Here is a 14,102-nt window from a genome sequence, read left to right on the forward strand (position 1 = left end):
ATCAGGGCAGGGACGTGTGTGTGTGTGTGTGTGTGTGTGTGTGTGTGTGTGTGTGTGTGTGTGTGTTGGGGGGAAGTGCTGGAGTGATTCTCTTGAACTATTGAGAAGCTTTTCATTCAGTCTCTCATTATTTGGGTTCCCCACCCTGGGAGAGTCTCTATCCCTGTGGGTTTTGCAGGCATGGAAGCTGGGCCAGGCCCCCAGGCTCCAGGAATGGAATCTGCCCACGGCACTCTTCCTCCTGACAAGTGAGGGCCTGTCCAAAACTTTTACTTCTAAAACTTGCCAGTTGGCCAGCTGCCTGTGGCTTTGGGCAGAGCCCTAGGGTGGCCAACTGGCCCTTGAACAGTTGCTGGTGCTTCAGCAAAGGCCAAGTTAGGCACACGCTGCATTCATACTGTTCTCCCACACACACCTCAGGGATGAGACCTCAGAGATTCCTCTGGCCAGCAATCACATCTGACACAGGAGGACGCTGAGATCTAGAGAGGGAAAGCAGCCTGACCAAAGCTGTTGGCAAAGTCAGAATTCAAACCCAGGCCTCCAAAAGCTCAGCATGGTCATCAGGCCAGATCTGTATTCTGACCCACCTTCTGATGAACTCTGTCTTATGCTCAGCAGGGCAACATGAGACTTGGCACCAAGGGCCCCTGGCATGCCTCTCCCTGGTCAGCACCCAGGTCCACAGACCAGGTTCAGTTAGGTAGACTGAGCACTAGAATTGGGGAGAGGAACACCTGAGTTCATTTCTTGCCTCAGACACTAGCTGTCCAGTCTTCCTAGCTCGCTGACCCTGGGCAAAGCCTTCAACCTGCCTAACCCTCAGCTTCCTTATCAGTAAAAGGGGACAGTAACCATATATGCCTCCCAGGGTTGCTATGAAGATCAAATGGGATCATTTGGGTAAAGCATTTTATGCTAGCTCTTATGAGACAGGGAAGCTGGAAGGACCAGCTGGGAACTGGGATTCTCTCATGCTTCATGGGAAGTTTCCAAAAGATGCTGCCTCCTTTCCCTTGCCCAAGGCAGAGCTCTCTCAGCAGCACAGCCCCCACTGTGTGTCTTCTACATGTCTGAGAACAATTTCATCTTTTCTAAAGGTGGCCTGGGTTCTAAAAGGTGGTTCAGGTTCCAAGGGGTGGCCCAGGTTCCAAAGAGTGGCCCAGTCCTAAAGGGTGGCCTGGGTTCTAAGGGTGGCCCAGGTTGCAAAGGGTGGGTTCTAAGGGGTGGCCTGGGTTCTAAGGGTGGCCCAGGGTTCCAAGAGTGGCCCAGGTTCCAAAGATATCTTGGGTTCTAAAGGGTGGCTTGGGCTCTAAAGGGTGGCCCAGGTTCCAAAGGGAGGCCCGGGTTCCAAGAGTGGCCCAGGCTCTAAAGGAATGGCCTGGGTTCTAAAGGAGTGGCCCAGGTTCCAAAGATGGCTTTGGTTCTAAAGGGTGGCTTGGACTCTAGAGGGTAGCCTGGGTTCCAAAGGGAGGCCCAGGTTCCAAGAGTGGCCCGGGTTCTAAAGGAATGGCCTGGTTCTAAGGGGTTGCCCTGTTCTGGTGGGGTCTCGGGGCCTGCTGCCTCATGGTTCAAGCTTCTTCCTGCTTTCAGGGGCTTAGATCAAGCACCAGGTGGAGCCTCCCTGTGACTTCCCCCCTCCTCTTCCAGCCTAGAGGTTGCATTTCCCAAGAAGGCCCTGAGCCACTCTCCATGCTGATTTCTACTCTTCATCCGAGAAGTAAGAACTAAGCCCATCCCCAAATCGTTGCCAAGAGAAAAGCCACCTTCGGGGAGCCCCCGCTCTGAGCCCTCTTCATCAGAGGAAGGGCCCTGTGCCAGGCCAGGGTCGCAGGAACCCCTCACAGCTAAGGCCGGGCCAACTCTTTGGAGGGTGTCATGGGGCTTGGTCAAGGCCGGTAGGATATGGAAATGCAGGCCCCAGGTCTGAAGTCTACCACTGCTATTTCTCATCAGAGTGACTTAGGGCAAGTCATATTCTTATGTGGACCTCAGTTTCCCTATCTCTAAAAAGGGGAGTGGGACCAGAGGACACTAAGGTTCCTCCAAGTTCTCCACGTCTGAGCCAAGCTGAAGGCTGAAGATGCTGAAGCAATGACCTGATGGCTCCTCCCGCCTCGGCCTCTCACCAACCTTCTCTCACTGCCCATTGAAAACTCTGCTTGGGCACCTGCTGCCCCCTACTGTCCATTTTTAGCCTCAATGAAGGGCATGCTCCTGGCTTCTGGCATCCAGGGAGCCGATTGCCAAAGTGAGAAGGGCTCAGCCTGGTTTTGCTCAGCTTTGGGGCAGTACTAGGGTCAGTGTGGGGAGGAGGGGAGGTGGAGAGGCATAGGCTTGATTCCTGCCATGAGAGCTGTCAGTGCAGAGTGGAGCAGAGCAGGGTCCCTGGAGAGGCAATGGCCCACCAGCCTGATTCCTGAGGAGACTGAGCACTTTGAGGGGCTGCTGTGGGGGCATCCCTGCAGCAGCACACAGGCCAGTCTGGCTGGAAAAGCAGGCTGGAGTCAGACCGTGGGGGCCTCTGCCCACCAAACTGGAGCATCCACACTTTAGAAAACAGATTTGGGCCTTTCCTGTCCACCTGCATCCCTTGGCACACAAGAAGCTGCTTTGCCCAAGGATGATCCGGTCCTTCCAATGCCTTCCCATGCTTGGTCTACAGCACTAGGAGGCCTGCTTCTCCTTCCCTTCCCCCTCTGTTGTATCCTCTGACCTCCAGTCTCCCAGTGGAGATTTGGATTCTCCTGGCCTCTGTGCATCATGATGACCTGGAGCATAGGAAAGCCAGCCCTTTTGCCTTGTCCTCTGGGATGTAGATGATCTGCATACATAATTGCTGTTTGCTCCAGGAAGAACTTTATGTACAGGGCACTGACCAGGCCACAGGAAAGTCCACCTGCCTTCCATGCTGGTGGGATCCTCGGCCTCAGTCTCCTTGGGGGCCTCCCTCGAGACACCCTTCCTCCCTAAGGAGCACACTGAGTTCAGCACATCCAGACCCTGACTTGGGAGCTCTGGTGCCTGGTCTGTTAGGGACTCTTTGCCTCCTCTGCATTGTCACAATCTTTAACCCAAACAAGGGGCATCTGCAAGGGGCATCCAGTTTGCTCCCCAGTACAATAAGGAACAATGACTCGCATCTGGAACCCCTGATGCCTTGCTTCTAAGCCTTCTTTCCAGGTGCTAAAGTAGACATTTGTATTGCCCAGACATCCCCCGCCCCATTCCATGCTTTCCAGGGAGCTCCTCTCTCTAGAGAACTGTGCGGTGTGTCCTCAGAACACCCCTGTAGGGAGAGGAGGGTGTATTACCTCATGCATGGTTTTCTGTTACCATTTAAGCCAGAGGAAGTGACAAGCCCAGGTGACAATGCCTGGACTTTAACTGGAATCTCAGGGGAGGACACTTCCCACGAAGTCTTGTTCCTTCTTCTACTTTGATGCCCTCCCACAGCCCCATCTCTCAGCTCTGCTGGGAGGGAGGAAGGAGATGATGAGGAAGAAGTCACCATTCTAAGCTAATCCAAAGGTGAGCCACCCTACCAAGATAGGTCTGATTTCCCCCAGCCAGAGGGAATGTCTCCCTTGCACAGACTTTTTAATGAACACTTCACGTTTCCTCTCCTCTATTAGACTGTAAGTTCTACAAGGACAGAGAGCTGGTCATCTTTGTTTTCTATCACCCCCAGCACCTCACATAAACTATAAGCACACAACGGGCACTCGAGAAGTATTTGTTGAGTGCATGGAGAGTTGAGTAAGAGAATGCAGAAAGAGAGGAGGGAAGAAAAGAACGAAAGAAGGAAGGAAGGAGGAAAGGAAGGATGGATGAATGGAAGGGGGGAGGGAGGGAGGGAAGGAGGGAGGGAAGGAGGGAGAGGAGGGAAGAAGGGAGGGAGGAAAGAAGGGAAAGAGGAAGGGAGGGAGAGGAGGGAAGGAAGGAGGAAGGGAAGGAGGGAAGGAAGGAAGGAATGTTGCATGAGAGGGGCAAAGAGAACAGTTGGGCTGGAGTGCAGGAGGGAGAGTAACATGCAAAGAGAGTCTGAAAAGACAGGTTGGGGCCAGTTGTGAAGAACTTTGAAGGCTAAATAGGTAGCGGAGTGCAGGTAGATGTTTAACAACCAGCTCTTTAGGGGAAAATGATTCACTTTACAATTTAATTTGTATAATTAACATTTTCTCCCTCACTTTCTTAAGTCTAGATAATCAGCAAAGTAATACATCCAACTTTGCTTTGTAGGGTTTACTGTCTTCGAAGGTGTAACTGATCACACTGAAAATGGAACAGTTGGCTCCCCCAACCAACTGAACAGCTCTAGCTGGCTTCAGCAGAGGCCAGTTAATAGAGATTTTATACTTGATGCTAGAAGCCACATGGAATCGCTGGGATAGGAAGTCACATGGCTACATCTGTCTTTAAGGATATTACTTTGGCAGCACATTATAGGACTGACTGGGATGGGGAGAAACTTATCCACACCTTGGATTTTCCTGATCCCCTGGGAGCCCTATTCCTCTGGCTCCTTCTGCAGGAGTCCCTTGATGCCGGTTGCTGTTCATGCGCAGTGTTTTTTAATGAACTGCCCTCCAAGAAGAGGCTGGCTGGCCCTCCTGCTGGAGCCAGTGCAGCCATAGGGAGGCCTGTTCAAGCCCTGCTTTAGCTGGAAGGTCTTTATCCTTTCTGAGAGTCCGAGAGTCTGTGAAAACCATTGCACAGGGCTCTGGGACAGAAGGGTCAGGAGGGCTAAGCATCCCCTAGAGAGGTTCCCACTTTTGTGAGTGACTTTGGATGAAGGTCCAGAGTGACTGCTTGCCAGGATTGAAATGGTACAAATATGGGAGGGGCCATGAACACACTGGATGAGTCAGGATACACAGAGACCTCATGGAGGCTGGATACTAGGAGGATGACATTTGGTATGGGTGATGTAAAGTACTGAACTGGGATTCCAAATCAGTGTCCCAGAAACAATGAGGGGGAGGAATCACAGATAGACAGAGTCCTGTCTGCCAAAGACCACAGGGCTTAGTGGTTAGCAAGTCCTTCCCCTCCCCATGAATGTTGTTTTTATTTTTAAAAATTCATCTTGGATTTATTTGTAACCACTGTCCCAAAGCCCATTGGTGTGGGATCTCCTTATTGGGGGAGATGAAGACCATGAGGGGCTTCTTCTCTGTCTCTTTTGCTGGATCCTCCTCCAGATCATGCCCTCTAACCATCAGTGCCCCCTAGGTTCTGTCCTGACCCTTTTCTCAATTTATCCTAGGTCACTTAGTGATCTCATCATGGATTTAATCACCTCATACTTGGATTATTGCAATAGCTCCGGGGCGGGGGGGGGGGGGCAGGGGCAGCAGCAACACAGTCTGCCTACCTCATCTCTCCCTACTTCAACCCATTCTCTACTCAGCCACTAAAGTGATTTTCCTAAAGTGCAGGTCTGACCATATCATTGTCAAGATATTTGCAGACACCCTGTTTCTCAGAACTAAGGCCCCAGAAAGCAGGCTGTGTCCTGAACTTGACATAACAATCCTTTGCGCTCTGGATGATCTCACTCTCCAGCAAAGTGTATTGCTTTGACCAGCACCAGGTGTTCACTGAGGGATTTGTTTCATACTAATCAATAACTCTTTAGTTGGAAGCCCATCACCCATTTCCCAGGGACCTGAGAGCCATCCATCATACCTAGTGACATGCCCACAATCCCTGTTTCTTGTAACAGCCCAGTGAACCCGAGCCAGGTACTATGCTCCTGTTCCCACCACAATAACTCTGGTTCTGTTTGTGCCTGAGACAATCACATTGGAGACTATTCCCACAGGATGGAGTAACTGCATCATCCACGAATGAGCCTGCTGTGGGAGTGGCATGATTCTGTCGTGGTCCAGCCCACCTGCTTATTAAAGCACTGCCTTTGCCCCAGCAGCTCAAGCCTCCTCCTCAGAGGGACTTTCTCACTTTGAAATTCAACTTCCCTTTGATCTCACCCTCCCATCCCTAGCCTGCTCTGTTCAGCTCTGGCCACTCACAGGTTAGAGGTTAGTTCTGGTCCCATTGACATCACCACCATACTCCATGAATTCCGGTGGCTCTTATCACCTCTAGGATCAAATATCAAATGTTCCATTTGGCATTCAAAGCCTTCATAACTTCTCCCCTCCCACCTTTCTAGTCTTCTTACACCTTACCTCCCACCATGCACTCTTCGATCCAGCAACACTGGCCTCCTGGTTCTCCAGGAACAAGACTCTTCATCTCTCAGTTTCTGGTATTTGCCCAGGCTGTCTGTCCACCATGCCTCTACTGTTACTACTGACCTGGCTTCCTGTAAGCCCAACTAAAGCCCTACCTTCTACAGGAAACCTTTCCCAACTCCCTTAATTCTAGTGCCTTCCGTCTTTTACTTATTTCTTTTTTATCCTGTATATAGTTTGCTTTGTATAAATTTCTTTGTATGTCGTTCCCCTCCCCCCCCCATTAGACTGTAAGCTCTTTGAGGCCAGGGAACTATCTTAGGTTTCTTTTTGGATCCCCAGGGCTTAGCACAGTGTCTGACACATAGGAGGTGCCTAATAAATGTTTATTGAATGAATGAATTTTGATTCTCAGACCAGTGGGCTTTGCCTTAGCCTGTGGGGTTTCACAAGGCAGACAGCCAGGGAGGTCTTGTGAGGTGTTTGTAGGAGTCCAGGCCCCAGAATTAGTCCTGTAGCTCCACCCCTGCCCCAGCTCCATCCTGTCCTAGGTCTCACAGCCCAAGGGAAATGCCTCTCAGAGCTAGTGTGCAACCTTTTCTCTAAGGTTGCATTCAGATACCTTTTTGTGACTAGCTCACTTTCCCAGAGGAAGGCATTGTCTGAAAATGTGGGGTGAGCCACCAAAAGGTCCATCCAGTGGGTATTCTGGTTTGCCTCCTGTCAGTTTGATCAGCAGGAATTCTCCTTACCTGGCTAGTTCTGGCTTCAGAACCTGAGGCCCAGAGGCAACCCGGGCTGACTTCTTGTTGCTAGCAGCCTATGCTGGGGCCCAACTGGGCAGCTGACTATTCTTTCCCCATCTCTCACTCGATCTTTGATCAACATCAAGAGGAGTTACTTTGTGAGTTGTTGCTGAGTGGTTTTAGTCATGCCTGACTCTTTGTGGCCCCATTTGAAGTTTTCTTGACAGAGATACTGGGGTGGTTTGCCATGACCTTCTCCAGATTATTTTACAGATGAGGCAACTGAAGCAAACAGGGTGAAGTGACTTGCCCAGGGTCACACAGCTACTAAGTGTCTGAGACCAGATTTTAACCTAGGTCTTCCTGACAGCAAGCCCGGTGCTCTATGTGCCACCTAGCTGCCAATTATGAGGGGAGTTGCCCTATTTCACAACCGAGGAGTGGGGAGAGAATTGTGTTGGGCAGACCACCAGTAGGCTTCTTCAATAGTCTAAGTGTGGGATAATGAGGGGCCTGAGGTGGGGGGTGGCACTGTTAGAAAGATGTTGCAAAGACAAGCCTTGGTAACTAATTAGATCTAGGGGCAAGAGGGAGGAGTCCAGTCTCCTTGGTTTTAAGCCTGGGTGACTGGGAAGATGGCAGGGCCTTCCACAGTAGTGATTGTGTGGTTTGTCCTTGGTTCTCAAAGAGAACCATGACATCAGGGAGATGATGATAATGACTTGTAACTGACTTCGATTTGAGTCACCAGCCTCACTTTCTCTTCCACAGCCATCTGGGTGCAGTGGCCAGAGATCTATCAGGAAGACTGCAGGCCCAGGATGCAGTGGGAGACAGTTTTTTTTTTAAGTCTTTTCAAGTTCTCACTTTGAGTGAGGCAAAGCCCAAAAGGCCAAAAGAGAGTTACCATTTACATTCACTCTGAGCCAGGACCTAACCCCCCCCCCCATCCCCACCCCCAAATAATAATAACCATTAAGGCAGGGACCTATTGTCAATCCTTAAGATCCAGAGTGAATTGGGTTTAAGGCTTGGTCTTTGAGAAAGAAACCTAGCCAGTAATCCCTAAGTTTAACTAGGAAGCTTTCCGCCATCAAAATTTACCTTCTTTTGGGCAGAACACCAAGAGAAGGGAGAGAGGAGGAGGGAGGGGAGGAGAGAAGGGAGAGGGAGACGGAGAGAGATGGGGAGGGGGAGAGGGAAGAGGAGAGGGAGAGAGGCCTTTCACGGTAACAGGAAAATGAAGGAAGAGGGGAGGCTTTGTAATAAGTTCAGTTTGGGACATGTTGAGTTGAAGAAGTCTACAAGACAGCCTGTAGGAGATGGCTGAAGAAGTCTACAAGACAGCCGGTAGGAGATGGCTGAAGAAGTCTACAAGACAGCCGGTAGGAGATGGCTGAAGAAGTCTACAAGACAGCCGGTAGGAGATGGCTGAAGAAGTCTACAAGACAGCCGGCAGGAGATGGCTGAAGAAGTCTACAAGACAGCCGGCAGGAGATGGCTGAAGAAGTCTACAAGACAGCCGGCAGGAGATGGCTGAAGAAGTCTACAAGACAGCCTGTAGGAGATGGCTGAAGAAGTCTACAAGACAGCCGGTAGGAGATGGCTGAAGAAGTCTACAAGACAGCCGGTAGGAGATGGCTGAAGAAGTCTACAAGACAGCCGGTAGGAGATGGCTGAAGAAGTCTACAAGACAGCCGGTAGGAGATGGCTGAAGAAGTCTACAAGACAGCCGGTAGGAGATGGCTGAAGAAGTCTACAAGACAGCCGGTAGGAGATGGCTGAAGAAGTCTACAAGACAGCCGGTAGGAGATGGCTGAAGAAGTCTACAAGACAGCCGGTAGGAGATGGCTGAAGAAGTCTACAAGACAGCCTGTAGGAGATGGCTGAAGAAGTCTACAAGACAGCCGGTAGGAGATGGCTGAAGAAGTCTACAAGACAGCCGGTAGGAGATGGCTGAAGAAGTCTACAAGACAGCCGGTAGGAGATGGCTGAAGAAGTCTACAAGACAGCCGGTAGGAGATGGCTGAAGAAGTCTACAAGACAGCCGGTAGGAGATGGCTGAAGAAGTCTACAAGACAGCCTGTAGGAGATGGCTGAAGAAGTCTACAAGACAGCCTGTAGGAGATGGCTGAAGAAGTCTACAAGACAGCCGGTAGGAGATGGCTGAAGAAGTCTACAAGACAGCCGGTAGGAGATGGCTGAAGAAGTCTACAAGACAGCCGGTAGGAGATGGCTGAAGAAGTCTACAAGACAGCCGGTAGGAGATGGCTGAAGAAGTCTACAAGACAGCCGGTAGGAGATGGCTGAAGAAGTCTACAAGACAGCCGGTAGGAGATGGCTGAAGAAGTCTACAAGACAGCCGGTAGGAGATGGCTGAAGAAGTCTACAAGACAGCCGGTAGGAGATGGCTGAAGAAGTCTACAAGACAGCCGGTAGGAGATGGCTGAAGAAGTCTACAAGACAGCCGGTAGGAGATGGCTGAAGAAGTCTACAAGACAGCCGGTAGGAGATGGCTGAAGAAGTCTACAAGACAGCCTGTAGGAGATGGCTGAAGAAGTCTACAAGACAGCCTGTAGGAGATGGCTGAAGAAGTCTACAAGACAGCCTGTAGGAGATGGCTGAAGAAGTCTACAAGACAGCCTGTAGGAGATGGCTGAAGAAGTCTACAAGACAGCCGGTAGGAGATGGCTGAAGAAGTCTACAAGACAGCCGGTAGGAGATGGCTGAAGAAGTCTACAAGACAGCCTGTAGGAGATGGCTGAAGAAGTCTACAAGACAGCCTGTAGGAGATGGCTGAAGAAGTCTACAAGACAGCCTGTAGGAGATGGCTGAAGAAGTCTACAAGACAGCCTGTAGGAGATGGCTGAAGAAGTCTACAAGACAGCCGGTAGGAGATGGCCAATAGACAGCTGAAGTTCTCAAAAAAAAAAAACTCAACCCAAGACACCCAGAGAGCCCCGGGGCTGGCACCGTAGGACCAGTCAGGGAGGACACTTCTGGTTTTCTCCAGGGCGTTTTCCTCGGGTTACAGATAGCAAAGTAACAACGCAGGCTTCACGAGCGCCCCCAGGGATTAGTTTCTGTAGTTACTTTGTATCCATCCTCAGCACAGACCGCATCAGTCTCAGGGTTGTTCCCCGCGCCATCGCTGCAGTTACTTTGTATCCATTCTGTTGGGGGCGGGGGGGTGGGTGTAGGTTAGTCTCCAGACCTAGACTACGTCAGGTTCAGTGTCTCCCCCCCCCCCACCGCCTCGCCCCCGGAGCGATAGCTACGTAGTAGCCAGTCTCCCTGACTGGTCAGTTTCAGCTCCGCAGCGGTGCCCGGCGGTGGGCATTTAGAGGGCACCCACCTCCAGCGAGGCTTGGAGGCCAGGCGGGGCGCAGCTGGGCAGGGTGCTGTGATCCCGAGGTAGCCCGGTCTCCGCTCCGCGCCTCCTGCAGATTTCCCGCGCCCCACCCCCAAGCAGCTGCGCTCCTCTCCCAGAAGCGCCGCCCGCGGCCTCTCCCCACCCTCTTCTCTCCCTCCCCTTCTCCCACAAGGCGCCGCGGCACGCCTGCGCGTGGGGCGGGACTCGGCGGCAGGGTCTTACGGCCCGCGGTGTGGCCGGCGCTGCTTCGGGAGCGGGGCGGGGCGGGGGCCCGCTCATGGCCGCCGCCGTCGTCATGGAGACCTCGGGTGAGTGCACGCTCCTGGGGATTCGGGGATGGGTGGGAGCGAGTTTCCGGGTGCGGCCCATTTCGCGGTGGGGGTACTGCGAGGCTCGGCTGGGGGTGGGAGCGGGATCTCGCGCGTCTCCGCGCCGAGCTGAGCTCGCCTCTGTTCCGCAGACGACGCCGGCAACCGGCTTCGCTTTCAGCTGGAGCTGGAGTTCGTGCAGTGCCTGGCCAACCCCAACTACCTGAACTGTGAGTCCTCGAGGCCGCGCTGCTAGGCGGGGTGGCGAGCACCGGGTACTGGGCTGTGCGGTAGAGGCGGCTGGGGAGGGCAAGGGCAGGGTCTCGACTGTGCGTGGGCGTCATTGAGTCAAGAACAAGACTTAGGGCACCTGGGCTAGCAGGGAGGAGTAAGTGAGTCTGCTGCCAGAGAATGATTTTGAGACTGTGATGACAGTGGGGCTATTGGGGTTCTCAGGGGCACCGGAGGCTGCCCCAATGCATTGGACATCATTGTTAGGGAAATGCCAAAATGCCCCATGTTGTTCTTCAGCCAATCCTAGACCCGTGCCTGACACCTAGTAAAGGCTTCCTCCAGCCCGAGCTTCGGACTCCAGTCAATGAACTTTGTCCAGCCATGCCCTCTAGTTACCTGGCGTATTCACCCCATCTCTTTCCATCCATTTCTGTGTCCCTCCCGACACCCCTTTCAGTTTCTTAAAGACTTGGTAGTTGGCCAGGGGTGGTGATATGGCCTAGTGGAGAGGGGCTGGGCATGCCCAGCTGGCCGAAATCTCAGCCCCTTGGAGGGCTTCTCCGTCAGGGGTCCTGTGGATGGGCAGGTGGGCCACTATACTGATTTCTTTCCTTGTCTTGCAGTCCTTGCCCAAAGAGGGTACTTCAAGGACAAGGCCTTTGTCAATTATCTGAAATACCTGCTTTACTGGAAAGAGCCAGACTACGCCAAGTACCTGAAGTAAGTCTCAACAGCCAATTCTGAATTCAGAAGCTGATGTTTTGCCTTAGAAGAAATCACAGCTGATTGGCTTCCTGGGTGTCCAATAGGGAGGCTGGCAGAGTGCCAACCCAGCTAGGCAGCTGCTGGAGTCAGGAAGACCTCAGTTCAAATATGGCTGCAGACACTTCCTAGCAGGGTGACCCTGCGAAAGTCACTTCCCTAATGCTCTCCTGTTTATTCTACAGTATAAAGGGGATAATACTAGCCCCTCCCTTCCAGTGCTGTTAGGAGGAACAAATTGGCCAAATTGGCTAGCACAGAGTAGGTACATAACAGGGCCTTCTTCCTTTCCCTTCCCTTGTGCTTTTAGCACAAATTTAGGGTCACCTAACCGCATAAGTAGAACATTCTCCTTTCTCTGCCCTTTGGAATGACCCTTAGTTTCCAGCCTAGGGTCAGTGTAGATGCCAGCTCGTCTCCAGTTTCCCCTCCCCCCCCCAAAGTTCCATGACATGCCTACATTTGGATGATTTGAGAGAAACGGCTTCTAGTCCACTGTTTGAAATGACCTGTGGAGCCCCAACAAGCCAGGAACTGTCCCACAGAGGAAAGGAAACAGAATTAGGGTAGAAGAACAAAGTTGCTGCCTCCCCTCCCCTGCCACCGGACTTTAGGCATGGCCTCTATGCTGGCCTCAGGGGCGGGGGGGCTTGGCACCTGAATTTGGGGCTGTCTTCCCTCCCCAGGTATCCCCAGTGCCTGCACATGTTGGAGCTGCTGCAGTATGAACATTTCCGTAAGGAGCTGGTGAATGCCCAGTGTGCCAAGTTCATTGACGAGCAGCAGATCCTGCACTGGCAGCATTATTCCCGAAAGCGGATGCGGTTGCAGCAGGCCCTGGCAGAGCAGCAGCAGCAGCAGCCTCAGCAGCACAGCAGCAGCAGCAGTGCATCCTCAGCGGGAAAGTGAAGGAAGGGAGGGAGGGAGGGGAACCACTAAAGGCGTTTCTCCGAACCACCTTCTTTGTTCTAATTCCCAAAGTAAAGTTCTTTGTCAGAAGAGGCCGTTGGATAAGCCTGAGTGTCTAACCTGAGTAGGCCTGTTGGCCTTGCCAGGGGAGAAGTCCAAGGATCCCAGCGCTCCTAGGGCCACATTCATGTGGGCACAAAGGTGAAAACCTTGCCCAAGTTCCCCTGGGTCTGGAGAGGGCCCTAAAAGGTGCTAAGGGGCCCACAGAAAGCTGAGAGGGGTGCTTGGCCCATACCCTGGGTCTCTGTTCACCACTTCCTTAGTAATAAAGAGAACCCCTTCCACCATTTACAAAGGGTGTTGTATTTGCAGGACATTCATTAGAGGCTTTCTAAACATTATTTTGGCTAATGTTACTATCACACAATTGATCACGAGGTTCCTTTATAATCGGGACATCGGGGCTGCCAGTGAAGCTTGCTTAATCCTCCTCAGAAAACAGCATCTCCACCAGACTGGCTTTCAGACATTCCGACTCCACCAGCTTCTGAGGCTGGAAGCCAAGAAACCTCCGAGTCAGCCTCCCCTCTGAGACTGGTGTAACCATAGTCAACCAAGTCAATCATTGACTTGGCGGCTCCCTGGGGGCACTTCTGCCTAGCTCCGGTTCAGCACCGCCCCCACCGCACCCAGACCCGGGGGAACAGAGAAGGAGCTGGGGAGGGGGCATCCCGGCCAGACCGGGAGAGGGGGGCACCAGGCACTCACCGTCCCATACTTGAGCAGTGTTGGCACCGCGGTCAACTTTAGATTCTTCTTGAACTCATTGTTAGGATCTTTCCAGCTACGGGGCAAAGAACGCGCGGCCCGTGGGTGCCAGGGCCCGGACCACCCACTCCCACCCCCACCCCCGGCCCCCGGGGAGCACTTACTAGGGCCGGTCCCCAACCTGGCAGTAGATGAACACAGCGTTCTCTGGGATGTGCTTGAGGGCCTCCAGGACCACAGGCTCGGCTGCACGGGGACGCAGGGAGGGAGAGGTCACCGGTCAGCCGGAGGGAGAGGCCAGGGCCCGGGCGGACTTGCTCACTCGCCTTCCCCGAGCTTCGGTTTGCCCCTCCCCCCGCCCCCGCGCCTCAGTTTCCCCCAGCTCACCCTGCACGCAGTCCGGGCACCAGCTGCGGCCCTCGGCGTCCTTGTCGCCCGTGAAGTAGACGAAGATGGTCTTGTCCCTGTGTTGCTCCACCGCCCCGCAGAAGTCGCCGAAGCCCGACACGCGCACCTCTTCGTAGCGGGCCATGCTGGCTGGGTGCACCTGGACGCTCCCTGGCCGGGGCGGGGCATCCACGTGGGGGGCGGGGCAACAGCCACTTCCGGAGCCCCTCGCTCCGCCCAGCGCCGCCCGAGAGGCCGGAAAGCCTCGGCCGAGTCGCTAGGGAAGCCTGCCGACCCGGAGCGGCCGCTGCTCATGCGCAACGCTGGCCCCGCCCCCGCCCCCGTCCAGCCTCTGGCCCTTCTCGGCTCCCGTTGACTGCCTCCCTCCTTCCCTTCCGGCTTCCCGGCAGCCCCT

At 53.4% G+C, this 14,102-nt stretch overlaps 2 protein-coding genes across 2 annotated transcripts; one reads left to right on the top strand and one right to left on the bottom strand.

The window, feature by feature from the left end:
* Positions 1-10,503: 10,503 nt before the first annotated feature.
* On the top strand, positions 10,504-12,883 carry MED31 (mediator complex subunit 31). The gene is made up of 4 exons (XM_036756610.1): positions 10,504-10,627; positions 10,780-10,857; positions 11,485-11,581; positions 12,310-12,883. Exons 1-4 carry the CDS (start codon positions 10,597-10,599, stop codon positions 12,530-12,532), a joined length of 429 nt encoding a protein of 142 aa, XP_036612505.1. The 5' UTR covers positions 10,504-10,596; the 3' UTR covers positions 12,533-12,883.
* On the bottom strand, positions 12,877-14,080 carry TXNDC17 (thioredoxin domain containing 17). The gene is made up of 4 exons (XM_036756611.1): positions 13,688-14,080; positions 13,465-13,546; positions 13,301-13,376; positions 12,877-13,085 (listed from the first exon to the last, which is right to left on the bottom strand). Exons 1-4 carry the CDS (start codon positions 13,830-13,832, stop codon positions 13,014-13,016), a joined length of 375 nt encoding a protein of 124 aa, XP_036612506.1. The 5' UTR covers positions 13,833-14,080; the 3' UTR covers positions 12,877-13,013.
* Positions 14,081-14,102: the final 22 nt, after the last annotated feature.

This window comes from Trichosurus vulpecula, chromosome 4, assembly GCF_011100635.1.
Source record: "Trichosurus vulpecula isolate mTriVul1 chromosome 4, mTriVul1.pri, whole genome shotgun sequence".
NCBI lineage: Eukaryota > Metazoa > Chordata > Mammalia > Diprotodontia > Phalangeridae > Trichosurus > Trichosurus vulpecula.